Below are 18,596 nucleotides of genomic sequence, written 5' to 3'. Positions count from 1 at the left end.
CCCACCCTCCCTCCGTTTCTTTTGGGGTTTAGGGTTTTTTCCTATAGAACGGTTTTTGGAACACGTTCATAGGGGTGCTGGCTAAGTTGTATATCCGTCGCTTGGAACAGGTGCTGCTGGGGTTGTTAAAACTTGGCCAAGATTGACTTAAGTTTTTAGTTAAGTGTTGGTAGTTTGTGAGCAGGGGCAGGGAAAGGGTTAGCAGGTAGGCTAAGTTTAGGCTAGATGTTTGTTAGTTACAGTTGCACAAAGGCTGGTAGGGGTAAATGCAATGTTGTGCAATATAGTTGTTATGTAATGTTATTTTGCTATTGGCAAGGTGGGGGATTTGATGTGGGGGTCGTAGGGGGGAGGAAACAGGGGGTCAGATAATTTGTGTATAGTGAGGTTTTAGTTTTGTAAGGCGGTTGCCAGTGTTGTAATTGTGATATGCACCTGTTTCAATAAAGTGGCCTTTTACACACACAAAAATTGGTCTCGGTTTGGTTTGCCCCCTCCCTCCCAATTGCTACAACAATAGATCCCTGGTTCTGAACTATAACATAACCGGACAGATTGCATCAATTCAGCGAGAGGTGCACGTGTAACAGGTTGGTAGAGCTGCAGCTTTGCGTTCGGAAACAGTCGTGAAATGACCCGGCTACCCATTCACCTGGTCAACGGCGCTGTACGCAAAACAAACTAATAGCGGCGCAGGCAAATTGAAGGGCGTGACGCGGTTGACGGCCACGACCCCGAGAAGTCTATTGTTGACAATAGGGCAGTTAGATAGGGCAAGGGTCGTGACTCAGAGTTAGTTATTCTTCATAGACCCCGGTAACGCACAGATAAAAAGAAAGACCAGGGCAGAGACGACTAGCAGGGAGAGGGTAACTCGGTTGAGACAAATGAAAGAAATATGCACACGTTGTATTATACCAACTCCTGCTGGGTAGGAGCCGCTGCAAAGTGGCAGGATGTAATGTCCCGCGGTTAGAGTTTAATGAGACAGCACGTTGCATGCTGGGATATCAAGGCAAATACTTACAATGAGAACACTGGCACCGCTCCCAGAATGGTAAGTGTGGCTTGAGAGAAAGCCAGAGCTAGCTGAGAAAAACACACAGGGTATGGGGTTATTTACAACTACGACTCCCCTCTTCCCTTACTTCCTCACCCCAAATCCCTTCTCTGCCTCACCCTCTCATCCAAACTTTTCTCACCCTATTTGATATAGAAGAGGAAAGTCAGACTTGACAACCACTCGCCACAGATTCCAATTTGCCAAATTGACACGTCATTTGTGACACCTTAATCCAGACATGGCTAGTGGCCGAAAACAGCACTTTACAACCTGTGTATTTGTAAGCCCCTAAAATACCCGAAAAAGCGAAACTACAGGTCCCAGAATGCAACCCGCAGTTGGCTAAACGAGCAGGAATCCCTGAATGCGGCATACATGGCTTGTCAGTTATGATGAACTCACTCTGTAAAATGAAGGTTAGGAGTGCCTGGCTTCTAGCTCACCCCTTCACTCCTTTTTCGGGCCATGACCTAACTCCGTGTGAGACTAGTAATGTGAGCCAGATTGACTCAATCATCACTCCTACCTAACAGTCTAGAGGTCTTTTCTGACCCTCCCCAGCTCTCCTTTTTGGAAACCTTCGGAGTCCATAGTCCTTCACTCCTTCCACTACCCCTCCTCCGTCCGCCGTTGTCAGCGCACGTCGCTTGTATCCAGACTGACCTTTGAACCTTCTCTGTCACTGGGCTTTTGTAAACAGCGTGTCCCTGGAGGAGACGAGCAGCCGATACCAGCGGAACACAGAGATCCCCGTCTACAGCTCAGACACGGGGCGCGCTCTCCTCTCCCCCGCCCGGCCAGGCGCAGAGCACAGCCGGGAGCAGAGCGCACCTACCCCGCGGGGCACCGGGCTCGGCTCCTCTGCCCCGAGAGTTGCTTCCTCTGTCACTGATTACAGTCAGTGCCCCCGCTCACCATGCTGTCCTACCTGAAGTCTTTCCTGCCCAGCCTTCCCTGGGACATCTGGAGCTGCAGCCCCCTGGACTCCTTCCTGCAAGGTGAGGCGCGAGCCCTGCTGTTTTCTAGGGTAGGTGCAGGTGAGAGGGGCGCGGAGATGGCGGTGCTTTGAGGTTACAGAGGAGGTAGCCTACCTCAGGTAGGACTTCTTTAATCGTTGAACATAAAACACACCCTGGCCACCCTGTTGAGCGCAGGTAGAGCTGTCAGGCAGCCCAATGCCATGAATCGGGCCGGCAGCCAATAGCACTGACTGACGCTGAGCTGTTTTGGCCTACAAATCCCAGCATGCTCGATTGTTCTGGTTGCAGCAAAACATGGATTGGATGTAATTATTTCGCTTCACAAGCAGTCAGTGGACAGCTTAGTCCTAGCTGTCCATAGTTGCATAGGACAATGACCCATCCCCACCCCCACCACCACCTTGAAGAAAGCAATGAGGGCCCATCAGTCTCTCATGGCTCACAGATATTCACTGCTTGGCAATGGGCTGAATGACTGGAAGGGCCTGAAGGGCTGGCGGTCTCTCTGTGCTGCCGGGACCCGCGTTATTCCCCTGACTGTCCTCCGGAATGTATAGTCCTGCGAGCAGAATGTGCATTGTGTCCAGGAGCAGAAGGCATGACTTCCCCTGGGGCACGGGTTATCCAGGGTCGACATGGCTCCTGTCTGAGGTGCAGCGCGCGCACACACACACACACACACTAAGGCGTGCTGTTTGGCCACAGTGGCTCGATGCTAGAAGGGTGACCTTCAGTCAGTTGTTGTATTTCAGCCTACAGCACTGAGCATACTGCTGATTGTAAACCCAGGCCTGATGCACCTGTCTTTCATATATCTCCATTCACTCCAAGAATGAACTACAGGATGGCAGTAACGAGAGATGTCTGTGCCACCACCAAAACATTCCCCACATAGACTACACTCATAACCCACACCCTTTCAACCAGACACGAGAATTTATTATAAACTCATGTGTTCAATCCCACACTCAACTACCCACGTACCTATGTGTGTCAGTAGCTTTGCCAGTACGCCACTCCGCTCACTCACACACCGAAACACGTCCCCCATAGGCCACATTGCAAACAAACATGCTTCTAACCAACCACTACCACATGGTGTAATGTGCTATCTATCGTCTAAAGCGCTTCTTAAGCCATATGAAGCGCTTTAGAAATGCTATACAATACCGTACTTGTTCAGTGAAACTGCCTGGCCGCCCATGCTTGTTTCCCTAAGCAGCAAAACACAAGACTGGCTGAAAGGCGCCATAAATGTTTGGACCAGTTGGCGCAGTGCCGGTCCTAGGCCTTCTGAGGCCCTGGGCGAAAGGGAAGATATGAGGCCCCTCTAAGTGACATCACAGAAAGTGACTTCGCAAATTAATTGGTGAGAATGTACGGCAAATCACCAACATACTCAAGCATCACGTGGCACACACTGTCATCTTTTTCCTCACGCACCTAAAGCTACAAGCAAGGAGGTGTATTTATGACATTAGTGGCCTTGAGACACCTGCTCAGCACTCATCATGTTCCACAGTCAACTTTTACTCTACTTCATCTGCAAAGGATACACCATTCGAAACACCCAGTTGGTATATCATGCTACTCTATACATCATGACCTACTCTACATACTTCTGGGGTTTAGGACATGAGACAACCAACCATCCTGGGCAACAGTCAGATTTAGGCCATACACGTTGCAGCATCGATTAGGCCACTTAGGAGCTGACAGTGATATTTCATTTGCCAAAACAAAACCAGCCTATATAGTCTGATTTACAAAGGATATTCACAGAACAGCTGGGCTGCTGAATCCCACAGTGTCTACTTAGCACAGCACACTCTGCACCTGAGAGGTTTTACTTAAAAATAGAGAGATAGAAAGAGTTGTTTTTTCATACTTTGTTCTATTGGTCCATTGATTGTCACCATAGATGCCAATAAATCCCTGTGTTAGTTTATAAAGTCTTTTTGGTTTATTTCACAGTAGCTTTCGGGAGAGTTGTGATTTTAAAGTACTGAAAAATAGTAAGAGAATCTAAAAAAAATCCTCTGTTTTGTGCACTGCACTTACAGACAAGCTCCTGAAAAAGCAAAGTTTAGGATTCACGATTTATTTTTCTTTCCCCAAAGAGGTCATTAGGCACAGAAACCTCTTCGAAAAGGATCTGAAGTGTGCTGAAAAAGTAGATTTGCAGCACATTATTTAAACGAGTGTAAGAACGAAGTGTATTTTCAGTGCTCGCTTGAGAAGAGAGAGGCTACAGCTTTGGATCTGGAAATGATCTCAAGGAAAGGAAGCTGAGATGCTGACACCGGACACAGTCAATGACACCCTGACCAGGTCACCAACACTGGGTGAGTGACAGCATCTGCATAAAGCAAAGGATATCTCTAAACTGTACATACGTAACATTTGTGCAGAGAAACACTAACACTAGGGGCGTGGAGATCACAAAAAGACTGGGGAAACACAGGCACAGAGACAATGAAATTGACACAGGTCCATGGGGCCCTGGGCAAGGACGATACAGGGACTAACGAACACTGAAACGGAAAAAACAGAAACATTGGAAACTATACTAACACGGACACTAGAACATTGAGACATTTGGGGCAGTGTAATGCTTAGATACCATGAGGCATAATCGGAGACTTGAATTGAGATGTATACACACATCAGCAGTGCCAGTGAAGATTACATTTATACACACATGTATAAGATATACGAATTAAGCAAGCAGGTGACGCATGTCTCTTACCTTAAAGTAGAGAACTCAACAACGCGACGACCGACTCTCCTGCAGCAGGCCTGCCCACGCGGCCCGATCCGAGACGGTAGTGACTGACTGCTGCCTCACGTATGGCGCGTGTGCGCATGCTGAGTGCGTCACACTGAGCGGGGGCTGGCCATAAAATCATGTCCAGGGCCGTTATTGGTAGCACTTTCGCGCGCTACCAGATTGACGGCTCTGGGACCCACTGTCACCCGCATCATGGCAAGGCCGGCGTCACGTCACCACCACACTAAGGCACCACCACCACCAAGCTAGGTGGTGGGGTGCGTGCAGGTGTCACGGTCAGGTTTGCGTGCATGCGCAGACAGTGTTCAGTTCCCCCCTCTTTCCCTGCCTTAGTTACTGCCTGCAGCCCGGCCCCTGCACGAGCGCGACAAGAGTGCTGTGCGTACTGCGCAGCGCTTTTCCCCATGATTATTTATCATTCCCGCAACTGCGGGCCGGCGGCGGGGCCCCCCTGAGCACGAGGCCCTGGGCAGCTGCCCATACCGCCCATGGCTAGGACCGGCCCTGAGTTGGCGTCTATAGGCGAATAGACCTGGCAGCCGTCTGTACTGCATGGAGAACAGAGTGGTTCCTACATCTGGCTGAAGGTCATAAAGTAGCCAAATGCAAATACCCTTTAAAAAAAAATGTTTTCCAGGTGTACAGAGTACCGAGGAGGAAAATGGCACAGTGAACGCTATAGAACAGTGAACGCCCAATTGGCAAAATTACATTTTATCTGGGGATTCGAAACTCGAAACTCCTTGCCCCAGAGTTGACGACAGCTGTGGAGCTTGGACAGGTGCTCGAGGGATTCCTGATCATGAAAAGTTACTTAGATAAATTGGCTTCCGGAATGTGGGGTGGCCAGAAGCCCCTTTTTGTTTTCTTAGTGAAGGCTGGTGGGTTGGAGCTAATGTACCTTGCCTGGTTAGTTTTCTTGCACCTACGCCTTTCCCAAACCCTGTTTCTCGTTCCATGGAAGACAGTTCTTTGTTGAACCGCTTATCAGAGCCACGTCTGAGGGATATGAGAGAATCAATGGCCAAGGTGACTCATGCCTCCACTCTGGCAACACTTGGTTCTGTGCCAGAAACATGCTTATTATCAGGCGCTGTGAGGGTCAGATTTCCTCAGAGTTGGTGAGGGATTTGTTTCATTGAGGGCGAGAGGTGTTGTGATCTGACTATTTTACAGGGCGTATATTTAGTGGCAGAGGAACTAAAAATAGGTTGGCAAGATGGTTACTCCTGCCAATTGTCTATTGCTCCGCGAAGTGCTGGAGATCTGTTGCTAGGGGGCAGTGGCTGCAGGCTGCAAGAGAAGGTTCACTGGCTCGGTCCGGGCTGGGAGCACATAACGATTGGTCTCTTGGTGCCCTTATCCCCTACCCTAGAAACTACGTGGCAGAATCTGTGCATGTAAAGAGGCTGGAAAGAATAATGGAATTACATGTGTGTTTTACATTGCATACAATTAAATTGCAAGTTGATCCACATTCCAACTTCTGAAACATAGATTTGGAAGGTAAAACCAGGCAAGGTAGGACAGAGACGTCAAGAGGTAATAGTATTTTTCAGCGCATTTATTTCCCAACTATCCTGCGTATCATGCAAGTGCCTGCTGTCCCAGGCAGTGCCTTTATATGGGCGCGCTGGGCACAGTGGGGCAGTGCGTCTTATTCCAGTCGATGCGCGGTTCTCCGTGCAGGTGTGAAGTGCATTACTGAAAGGCGGACCAGCTCTTTGAAGCCACCCACCTCCTTTTCATCACATTTAAGGGGGATGAGGACAGGATCCTGGGTCCCCACATGGACCCCTCCGATGAGGCATTCTCAGGGGTCTTACCAACTGCGCCACCTGTTTGTGGCACAGCCAGTGCGCTTCCTGACAGCCTCTCTGCCTCCGCACCAGTGTCTATAATATGGCGCAGGCCCAAAGGCAATTGATTCCCTCAGTTACATTGGGCCACTGCCCTGTGGGTGCAAGAAGCGAGCACATACGCTTAATGCGTCCATTGGACATTAGGCAATAGAGCTCCAGATAATACCATTCCCAATAATGCATATATTGGGGATGAGAAGGTTGAGGAGGTAAGCAGTGAAAGCTCATCAACACAAATGAGGGGAGAGGGCCATTCTTGTTTAAACTCCACTACCCCAGGCCCCAAATACAATCCAATGTTCCCACAAAAGGGGTATGTAGAGTACACAAAGGAGACACAACAAAGGAAAATTTCCCAATTTGGAAAAACTGCCCTCACTCACATACCAAGGTATGTGACATGCTTCACCATAGGGCCTGATACAAACGTCCTGGTGTAACCACATCCAGGACAGAGCATTAGGGGGGGGGGGGGGGGGAATAATGAATTCTACACTACAAGACGTACGACCAAATATATCAATACGTACAACGAGTAACACATATGAGACGCAGAACGTGTAGTGAACACCCTGTGGCGTAACTGATAGTGCGCGACAAGAAAGTGCAGTAAGGATGTGATTAAAACTGATTAGGGGTGCCAATAGAAATGATTACTTTATTAGACACAGTTAGGTACCCCTACCAGGATTAAAAATAAGAAAAAGGGTGGGAAATGTCTTATTGAGAAAACAAGGTTCCTCAAGACTTCCCTCCTACCACTGCTGGAGTCAACATGTTTCGACCACTTGAATTGTGCCTAAAGAGGTCACCCCGGTCTTCGTCAGGACTGTCGCAATCAGACGCCGTCCGCCCTGCCGTAATTCGGTCACAGGCCTTCAGAGTAGAGTAGGTCTTCCAGATCCACTTTTGTGGGAACAAGCAGTGAAAGCTCCCACAAAAGTTGCACAGTGAGATGTGGGGGATTTCCAAATGAGCCAACGTGATAAAGTTCTATGGGGGTTTGGTTGGACCTGACCAATAAGGTTTCACACTCTGGTGCCACACAAGGTGGGACGACGTGCATGGTTCTTGTGGGTTACGGCATTCCCTTCAACCTTTTTTCTGCAGCAGCTTCATGTACTACTGGTTGATATCTGCCCTGTGCCAGGTGACTCTCATGAAGAGGAGGTCTAAGTACACTCATGATTTAATCCTGTACAGGAACCGTCTATTTGTGGGGGGAAAAAGTTACATTGATGAAAGTGCATTTAAGCATTCACCCTGTTGAATTATTTGTGGTGTTGTATAGCGTGAACCAGACGTATCGGAGTGCTTTATTTGTGAAATATATGCGTACACGAACAGTTGTTAACATGTGGAAGTGAGCGCTGTACATAGTAGTGCTCAAAGGTAAACAGAAGAATGTACTTGACAAACATGGAGGTGACACTAGCATACAGGGATGAACTCAATACATCGAAAAGCTTAGACTGAAATCTCATTTAGTGTCCACCTCGGTTAAACTGTGCTGTGCCTATGAGTTTCTAGGGGAGTGTGATCAAGGGAACCGAGTGACAGATTAAAGTTCCCGCCCGCAGCCTACCAGCAAATTGTGACATCTGCCTCTTTCATTGTATTTTTGTTGGCTCGAATTTTGTAATGGTTCATCACTATCACAAGTTCTCCATGGAATAACCAAAACAAGATACCGCCCAGCAATGCGGGAGAACTCGAGACACAATCGTGCTATGAGTGTTAGGTGGAGTTGGGAAGAGGACAAAAATCATGAGGAATGGTAACCAAACCTCAGTGCTAAAGAAGAAGCCGCATTACCAATGGTAATGCAATGTTGGATATCACTCGGGGATCCGATGCAACTGCAGTGTCACAGCATCAATACGCCCTTCCGCTCTCTAGGAAGAAGCGAGCTCGCATCCAATCATGGCATCCGACTGGTTTTAGAACCTATGAAACTATTTTTTGTAGCAGCCCTTTGTCATCTCCGTCATCCAGTTTCAATGCTTTGGAAGGTGTGCATCCTGAATATCAACCCAAGAAAATCAGTGGGAAACAATATAGAGGACCAAACATAAAAAAAATATGTCAACAGGTAAGTGAGTCTAGATGCTCTATACATAGCTACACATATATGCACCTAGTAGGTACATATGTCTTCAAGGTACGTAGATGTGAAGTTAGAAATAGTAAGTCTATGCTTCCTTATATGCACGTACCTTTCAATATTTTGTCCCTTGATAGTTTGTCCTCGATATTCTTGTACCACAATATTCTGGAGGTCGATATTCAGTCGTGCAGTCCCTTGAGAGCTTACCATTTCCACCATCTCCAAAATGCAAATCTTTGAAATTTACTGTTAAGTCACAATCTATTTTCTCTGGTGGCTTGTGACATCCTTGGTACCAAACACTTCATAGAGAATGTCCAACGATGCAGTCCTCCGAAAAACATAACCATTTGTCTCCTCTGTTCTAACCCGAACTCCACCGGTCCGTATCCTGTGTGGGACAAGACGGCAGGATGTGCAGCAGGTCACACTAAGCAGATGACATCTTCAGCTTAGTGCATCTCTTGTGAAGCCAGCTGATTGCAGACATGTAGGCATCCAAGGACAGCCCTATAGAATCTTAAAAACAGAAATACAGTATATCCTCATTGAGATCTTGACTTTATCATGTCAGCAGTACAGCCGATGTCTCTATGAGATATATCTTCAGGAAAGTGTTCCCCCTGTCTTATAACGCTTTCTAAAACTGATCAGAATGAAGAGCAGCAATCCACAGAGTCCTGAAACACGGCCCCGAATTTCCAAAGAACTTGTGACTTGGTGAGGATTGCAGCTTTCAGGATGGTTTTTCCTAAAGGACTCTTCAAACAGTGAGTTAGGTACAAGTACCTCCACCATTGTAGGGATACAAGGTAATATTCCACCTGCAGTCCTGAAAGGATAGTACGTGACCTTGATAAAAAAACATCCTGTATTTTAAGGATGCCCTGAGAGGATCACACAAAGACAGGTGTAGGGTAGTCCTACACCCAGGGTTAATCAGGATCCAGATAGGCTCTGTTCAAAGGAGACCAATTCACAAATATATGACCAGTAAAGTAGGCGTGGAGTGCGCCATTGAGAAATGCACGATTCACAGGGCCATAATGTAGAGACACACACTTCAGAAAAGTACAAATCAGAGGGATGGATGATTCTTATACTTTGCTCATGCAATTCGTTTGCGTCTCCATTTAGACAAAGTTTATATTTTCCAATATGTACATCCCCTAAATACATTTGACATTTCTAGATCTCGGTTCCTCAGATTACAATGAAATGTGTCCTGCTGGGCCGTGCCATCCAGGCAGCAGATATTATTCAGTGACTTTCAGGGGGTTTCAGGAGAAAGAGGCACTAGTGTAGATGCATAGAGGTTGATGTTGGATACTGGTCACATTGCTTAACATTCAGTCAGTTTCCATTTTTGCTGTAATAATCTACTGATTTTGGTCACACACTATCTCATAAAATATCTAACTTCCACCAGGAATAGAAACTAAGCAAAATGTCTCTCTCTTCATATAGACCAGGGGTCTCCAAACCGGCCCTGGAGGGCCGGATCCATGCCAGATTTTTGGGATATCCCCATTGAGATACATGTAGTTATTTTAAAAATCTGGCAAGGATCCGGCCCTCCAGGACCGGTTTGGAGACCCCTGATATAGACAAAGGCCCATATAACACGTTAGGGATAAACATGTGCATAGATTTGGGGTGATTTCTCTGGCCATGTTTACACCCTGTACAAGTTAAACTCCACAGAATTGGAAATAACTGCAGTCATGGTTTTAAGATACATAGAATTTCCAATTCTGTGGGGTTCATCACGCCAATTTGCTATCTCAAAGCGGGTGGTAATTTGAAGCAGGGGCTTCCGTGAGGGGAAGGGTGGTGGTAAGAAGGTTAGAAGTATACGAGAAGGAAAAGGAAGATTCGTTCTGGTGGGGGTGTATTGAAGGCTCCCCCTTTCCATAGAAAAATGCGACCTGGAGCGGTGGAACGAAGCTTGGCCGCTGAGCCAACGCCTCGTACTTTTTTACCCACCGGAATTACTGGCTGGTAAAGTGAGGGCTTTGCTCCTGCTCGAGTGAAACTAGGTGCAGAAACACCAGACCAGCAGTGCTCAGGTGGAGTGGTACCCCCGGGTGGGATACTAACTCTTAATCAGTTTCTGTATTCTGTATTAAAATATGTATTCTCCACGTTTCGAAATGTAACGTGATGATGCATCAAATGTCATTTTTGCTGAGACTAACGTTTTAACTAACATTATGTGGTTTACAATAACTAAACTTATATGACAAATGAAATTTTAAAAGTAAATAGTTTAATTGCCCAACCCTAATATCCTTAATCCATCCACATCCATATTCCTCTTTATCTAACTCCATGCTGATACAACCTAATTCACTTCCCAAAAATATTGTTATTGTCATCTTCAATTTTAACAACTAAATATTGATTAAAACCATTACACAACTTCACAATTGGTTGCAGCATATACTCCCCCACCCAGGTTGAATTTACACATTTTATTGAATCCATTGTCTTTTTTCCTCTAAGTGTCTCTTGTCCTTACTCCGGTGAACTGGACTTATTTGTGTTTAGCCCAGTACCACGTGGTGTTACTCACCAGTTCTGTCTGATTGAGACTTTAACTCTACGTAATGGGGAATAACAGAGGAGCTGGATTTACCAGACGGAATTCCTAATTCTGTCAGGTTTAAAGCTCACACGTTAGCTACCTTCTGAGAGCAGGGGATACATGTGGGCCAGGAGGGGTAGTGTGAGGCAAAAGTGGAGGAAAGGGAGTAGGGAAGAGGAACAAGGAAAGAGGCGTAAGTGGCCTGGAATGAGACATCCTATTTGCAATCAAAGGAGGGCGGGCATGTCCAAGGGTTAAGCCAAGCCTTCATTTGCAGCCCAAGTCGAAAGTGATTTTACTAAGCAGATTTACTGCGCATTTAAATCGAATCCGGGGTTCCCTCAGCCGGGGAAGCCCAGTGCGGGAATACCGGGCCAGTCGTTATCAGGTGGAGCAGTAATTCACCTGGGGATATTGCACAGCTCAATTTATAGTCGGGTCCTACTCTTAATTGTTATGTCACAATGCATTTTTACTGATGATTTAATATATATATATATATATATATATATATATATATATATATATATATATATATATATATATATATATATATTATTTTATATTGACCTAAAAATAAAATGTTTTATGACTTTTTGTCTTCATAGCCTGCTTATTATATTATTTTTATTTATGGACATTTTCTTTTCATAATAACATAATATACTGTAGCACACCTGCTAAATGCTCCGCTCTGGCAAGGAAATTCACAATGTTTGTGCCATGCATAATGCCATCTTTGGTGCATATTTGTTTGCCTCTCCTTAACAATAATTTCTGTCCAGTGTATTTAAGTTGGAAGCCAGAAAATCAACCAATTTTCCAAATTCAATTTTATAATGTGATTTATTCTGTTAAAGTGCTTCAGAATTTCAGTATTTGGCTTTTTAGTTGTGATACATTTATGTCTTTTCTTTTGTTTTTTGTTAGCCCAGGGCGGCTTCAAGAAGACCCATTTGTGTTTTTACAAAAAATGAAAATATGCAGAAATGCTTCATAAATATTCACTTTGACTCCTTGCTTGTAAGCATACCTGGAAACACAACCACCCTGTGTCTTTGGGATTCCCAAAGTGTTGGGGTGGCGACTCACGGGCCAAAAATAATTTGCAGAAAGAATGTTTAGGAGATCCCTCTTCTCATTCCCAACTTTATTTGGTTTCCTCACCTTGTTTCTGACCTCAGCTAAGGGTACAGACATAATCACTTTTTTCCAGATTCACTGGTCTTATGTGAAACCGTCTATCCCTGCTACATTTCCAACTTGGCTTTTTACTGGGGAGTGAAAGAGTCTTTTACAAAGCTCCTCCAAACCTGCAACATATCTTCATACTTCAGCAGCCCTGTGAAGTGTCACACATCTGGGGTTAGACTAACACTAATGTAAGAAATCGCCACATTGATGGGCTTTCTTAGTCATGTCAGCTCTATGAGCTGTGAGAACATGTGCATGTTGTTGTTTGCGATACCGGTATTGCCACCACTACAAATCCCAGCTCTGAGTTCTACATTCGACACACCTTTGAGCTCGGGGGCTAGATTCAAACACTACTCGCCGCATTTGGGAGTGTCGAGCCAGAGCAGGGCGGTCTTTATCGATAGAACCAGTTGGATGTTTCCATAAGATGGCGGTGCCTTTGTCAACACCTGGAGTGGCCTACAGTCAGCACCTGAGGTGGCCCGACATTAAACTTGACAGTGAGAGATAAAATCCAACATCTGCAGGTTAAAGGAAACGAATGACTTGCTTCTAACAGCACCCTTGATATAGTGAACAGGATGTTCTTAACTAACTTTGAGAATGTCATACCATTGACTGAAATCCATGGTTTCAGCTGTTGTTGTTTATTTTCATGTTGGAAATACTTGAACATTAGTTGTGTGATATGCCGGTATCCTCAATGCCCTTTAATTGATTTCTTGACTGCATATTCATTGATCTAACACAAATCCTTCAGGAACCCTTTCAGCCATTTCCAGCAGTGGGCCAACGCCACAAGCGTGGACATGGATTTTGAACTTTAGAGTCAACATCGTTCCAAGGTTTCACAACTCAAAGAGTAGCTGCTTTCATTGTTGCATACACATTAAAATTCGCAGGGGTAACAGTCCAGCTTGTTACTCTTCAAAGCCAAATATACCTTTCTGTTTCGTCAACCTCTATTGTAGGCTGATGCGTTTGCGTATAGTCAATTGAGGCTCACCCAATCTGAGGCTCGCTTGATCAATTGACCTAAGCAAAGAGAGGATATGCTACTCAGTGGTCTGTTTTCAGTGTTCTCCACTGAACTACTCAAGCATTCAGATGATTGACATGATGGAAACCGCCCTGCCTCACGTGACATAAATGTGATATTGGTACACAACAGGCAGAACAAACAATTAGAGTCCTTTCTGAAGCCAGAACACAGTACTGCTGAAAGATCCATGTACCACAGCCAGGAGGAATGAAAATTAAAAAAATATGATGGAATAACACATGTGGGAAGGTGTATATTTTCCAGGCTACGCCTCCGCCTGTGCGCAGGTATATAGGTCAAATCCCCCGGCCACTACTGTTAACAAGCAGCAATCAGAATTTGCATGCTGCTCTGTTTATCTCTTAACAGTGAGGCTTTGATCCAACAGTAAACATCTGTGCTAAAATCAAAGAGCTCGCAGACTTTGACCCATATTCAAAGATAAATGGGCAAACAGTCTGACTATAAAGGGAATGGCCTACTTCCGGGAGGTTATAGGAAGGAAGAAAACCATGCAAACTAGTAAAAGGTCCATGCCGGAAACACAGGGATGGGATTAGCTGGTTAACAGAAGAAGGAACTGCAGAGGTCTGTGCACCCAATTGCGAACCTTTTTTATTTATTTATTTTTTATTGTTTTTATTTAAAACAAATGTGCCATTTGATGGACGGTTAGTATCAGTATAGCCAGGGTTGATCTGTAAACTGCAGTCAGCCCAGTAAAAAAGCCTTTTTAACAGTACACACTTGGCCCAAGGTCATTAGAGCAATTTACATGAGCACCACATTATATACCACAAAGTCGGAATTTTTTTAGGTTTGGGAGATTGAGAGGTTGATGCCGGGATTCAAACCTGGTGCGCCCCAAAGTCGGCAGCTCTGCCACATCTCCTCTAGGTGATGCAGCTAGTTCAGATTAGCCCCAGGCTACATGAGGCTGGAGTATAACTGGGCAATTCGAGCTTTCATAGTTGGGACATTTTTTCTTTTTTTCAATTTGTATAGCGCCTATGTGACCTGAAGGTATTGTACAGCTCTATATGAGAACCAATTGTCTTACATAAGGTCACATTAATTTTTTAGGTCTTGCCTCTCAATGCGCATGCGCATTGAGCGGAGCAAGACTATAGGGGCTTAAACAAGACTTACCTAGACTGGCGATTTGATGCTGTGCCCGTGCGCTTTTAGGTCAATGCACAAGCACATTGACCAAAAATGCGCGTGCACATCATCAAATCGCCAGCCATCTGTTCCCCAGCAGCTCTTCCCGCTCCCCCCCACAAGCTTCCCCCAGCGTGCGCTCTGCCTTAGCAGCACTCCTCCCACACCTTTGAAGTGAAGCTTAGCTTCACTTCAAAGGTCCCTGCTGCTTTACACTATTCATGGCCGTAAGGCCGTGTCTCTCCCCCATCGCCGCTCTCCCTGCTCCGCCCCCTGCTGCGGTCGTGTCGCATTTCTCCTCCCCTCTCCCCACAGCAATGCCCTCCGTCTTGTTTTCTCTTCCCTCTGAACAGTGAGCTCAGCACAGCCCAGACTTTTAATAATGGGCGGCTGCGGGAACTTAATAGTAGCGACATTGTTTTAATATGAAACATTTGCCAGCATCTAATATGATTAATCATCCCACTCGGTCTGTCTCTGTTCTCTGGTGTTTGTATATGTCGCTCAGTGTCTCCACACTCCTTATGCGCCACTCGACTATGACTATTGGTGAGCAGTACTCTGCCTACTTCTCTTACACTCATTACTGCTGTGTAGCAGTCTGTCTTCCTACTCTCGCGTCTTTCTGTCGGCTTCCCCCCCATCAGCCTGCTCACCCATCCGCCCACCCACTCACCTATCAGCTCATCAATTTATTCATCCACCCACCTTTCCTCTCAATCCATTCGCCCATCAGTCCGACAAATGATTTTTTACTCGCTCTCGCCCTCGTTCTCCTCTCTCTGCCTTAATTCTTAATTTATCATGCACCTCGACTTTCCCTCCTTCTATTTCTCCGCCCCATCGCCCTGGCTTTTTCACTACTTCCCCCGGTCTCTAGATGTCCCCTTTGTATTACCTCCAAGTGGGCTTCTACCTCGTTCATCTCATTCCCTATTTTGTATGCTTGATCTCAATTTTGGTACTCTTACGTGTGCGCTTACGACATGAGCGTGCTTTTTTTATCTCAGTTGCTGTCTACTTTCTTCAGCGCCTATTTGCTTCAGCGGTTATTTTCTGCACTCTCATTTTATTTTGACTATAACTATTGGTGAGCAGTACTCTGCCTACTTCCTTCAGTTTTTTTAAGGTGTCTGTCATTTCCTCTTTAAATAGTAAAGTCGTAGGCATTTAAAAAAAAATACAGTTCAGAAATTGCATAAATTCGCTCCATGGCAAAATGGCTTATTTCCTGTGCGTGAACTGCCTGACCCCGTCTGTATATACAGTTGAAAGGAGAATAAAGGGGGCTGGGAGATGGATGGCTTGTCTTCACTTACCTCGAGCGGGAGGGAGGGAGGGCAGTTCCCCCCGCATTGCTGCGGTGGCAAATTATAGGCCTTAACAAAAGAGGCAAATGAAAGGAAACCCTCATCCCCCTCAAAACCCTCTCACCCTCACTCAGCCTCACACCCTCACCCTCACACACCCTCACACACCCTCACACACCCTCACCCTCACACCCTCACTCATCCTCACCCCATCATCCTCACACACCCTCACTCACCCTCACACCCTCACCCCCCCTCACAACCCTCTCACCCTCACTCAGCCTCACACCCTCACCCTCACACACCCTCACCCTCGCACCCTCTCACCATCACCCCCCCTCACCCTCACACACCCTTACCCTCATCCCCTCACCCTCACACACCCTCAGTCACCCTCACACCCTCACCCTCACACTTCCTAACCCACACCCTCACTCACCCTCACTCACCCTCACCCTCACACACCCTCACCCTCACACCCCCTCACTCACCCTCACCCTCACACACCCACTCACCCTTACCCTCACACCCCCTCACCCTCACACCCCTCACACCACTCAGTGCTACAACACATATTGTGTTACAATAGGTGTCACATTTGCGAAAGATAAAACTATTGGCATTGTAAATAACAAAGCTATTAATTTCGCTACTTTCAAAACAAGCACATAAATAAAAAATGTGTCCTTTACAATACCAATAGCTCAAACTTTCCTAATGCGAGACCTATTGCATTACTGTGCTTCTCTCCCCTGCTGCACTCTCCTGCTCTCTAGAGATGTGGCCTAACGACCAGAGCTGCCATCTAAGTCACGTAAATACAAAACATGTTGCATTCCAAATGCTATAGGTGTCACATTCGCAAAAGTTATAACTATTGGCGTTGTAAATGACAAAACTATCAATTTAGCTATTTTAAACAACCAACAAATAAATAAAATATTTGTCATTTACAAGACCAATAGCTCCAACTTTTCTAATGCGAGACCTATTGCATTTCCAATGCTTGTCTTTTTTTTATGCGCAGGGAGATTTAATGATTTCCCCAGAATCACAGGGTGTTGAGCTGACGCCGAGATTCTAACCTGGTTCCCCAGTTCCACATTTGGCAAGTCTGGCCTTATGCTACAAATGGGTTCGCCCCCCCCCTCCCCCCCATTTTTTGCACACCAGGTGGGCACTCATATTATAGAATGACCTGTTGAAACGTCTGAGGCCACCTCTATATTACTCACCTTACACAAGTGCACATTTTGAGCCAACTCTATCTCAAGGGCCGTTCCTTCATTTGTATTGGTTGTGCTTCTCCCTTTTTGCTCCTGTCACATTACTGAGGCAGGCGCTGGGGTAAACTGGATCTATGGAAGTGCACTGGCTGTGCACCTCATTGTAATTAGTCCCAGAGACACTGAAGCCATCTGTGGGGGAACCCTGTTCTCTTCAAAAGTAGGCCCTTTGATTCCAGTGAAAGACAGAGAGGCAGTGTAGATCCTTGTATTAATGTTACCTGGCCAGAGATCCATTTAGCCGCCTCTGCTAGGCTCGGTTAGTTTTCTTTGTTAGGTGAAGATCAAAGGGGTGAATGCCATGTGTATGTGCATGTGGTGGGTGCCACTAACCATTGAACTGAAGAACAGGATAATCATAAGGCACACAGCGCCTCCATTTGCATTTGCATTTTACTTGGTGGAATTTATGTGCTACACATTTGTCTCTCAGTGATTTTGGTATTTATGACCCTTTTGAGGAAGGAGTCCCACTTTTTTCCAAAATAGAGTGAGGCCCTTTGGATTTGAAATCGACATTCTTTGGTCTGATTAGCTGCTGGGCGAGCCAGCGAATCCATTGCAAACAACGCAGGGTATCAGCCTGAGCTCTAAAAGGAATGTATCTAAGATATCAGGGAAGCTTGGTGGAGACAAATCATTTCAATCCATTTCTGTTGACTATAAACACCTATATTTTGCTAAAGGATTTGGAGAAAGAACGACCCTTCATATCGCAAACTATGAAACTGTAACCCATATCCAGGCAGAAATATTTTACAATCATTGAGCCACCAATAATATATGTATACGAACAAAAGGCATCATATTCCAGATAAAGAAACAACATAGGGCGACATGAACATCAGAAGAAGAGAGAAAGGAAAAAGAGTAAAAGAGAAAACATGAAAAAGTGGATTGTCCGTTTTAACAACTCCAATCATATGTAATTCAAATGTAAATCCCTTCCCATTTATGTAACAAGTCCAGTTTCTTATAATATGCTTTTGGTAATTTGGATATAAGGGGAATTCCTAAATTACAGCTTTTTACTATGGGAACAGAATCCGACTAACTTACTCTCAATATTTGCTTTTTAGCCACAGCTAGAGCCTAAATGGCTCACAAAAGCTGGCTAAGTATAAAACTGTTTTTTAGTACCAACATAATGTAATGAGATCAATATACAATATCTATGTGATTTCTTACTAAGGATCTATTCTGCTCATTT

The 18,596-nt window shown here is 45.5% G+C and overlaps 1 protein-coding gene across 1 annotated transcript in view; it reads left to right on the top strand.

Annotated features, from left to right (window-relative positions):
- The first annotated feature begins 1,737 nt into the window (after positions 1-1,737).
- Positions 1,738-18,596, top strand: part of TMEM82 (transmembrane protein 82) — a 124,889-nt gene continuing 108,030 nt past the window's right edge. Inside the window, exon 1 of the mRNA XM_086921696.1 lies at positions 1,738-2,061. Within this exon, the coding sequence (XP_086777822.1) occupies positions 1,980-2,061 (82 nt within the window). The 5' untranslated portion in view covers positions 1,738-1,979. The remainder of the gene's footprint in view (positions 2,062-18,596) is intronic.

Source organism: Lissotriton vulgaris, chromosome 5, assembly GCF_964263255.1.
Source record: "Lissotriton vulgaris chromosome 5, aLisVul1.2, whole genome shotgun sequence".
NCBI lineage: Eukaryota > Metazoa > Chordata > Amphibia > Caudata > Salamandridae > Lissotriton > Lissotriton vulgaris.
The sequence above is the reverse complement of the archived record's forward strand: the minus strand, read 5'-3'. Positions and strand labels throughout refer to the sequence as shown.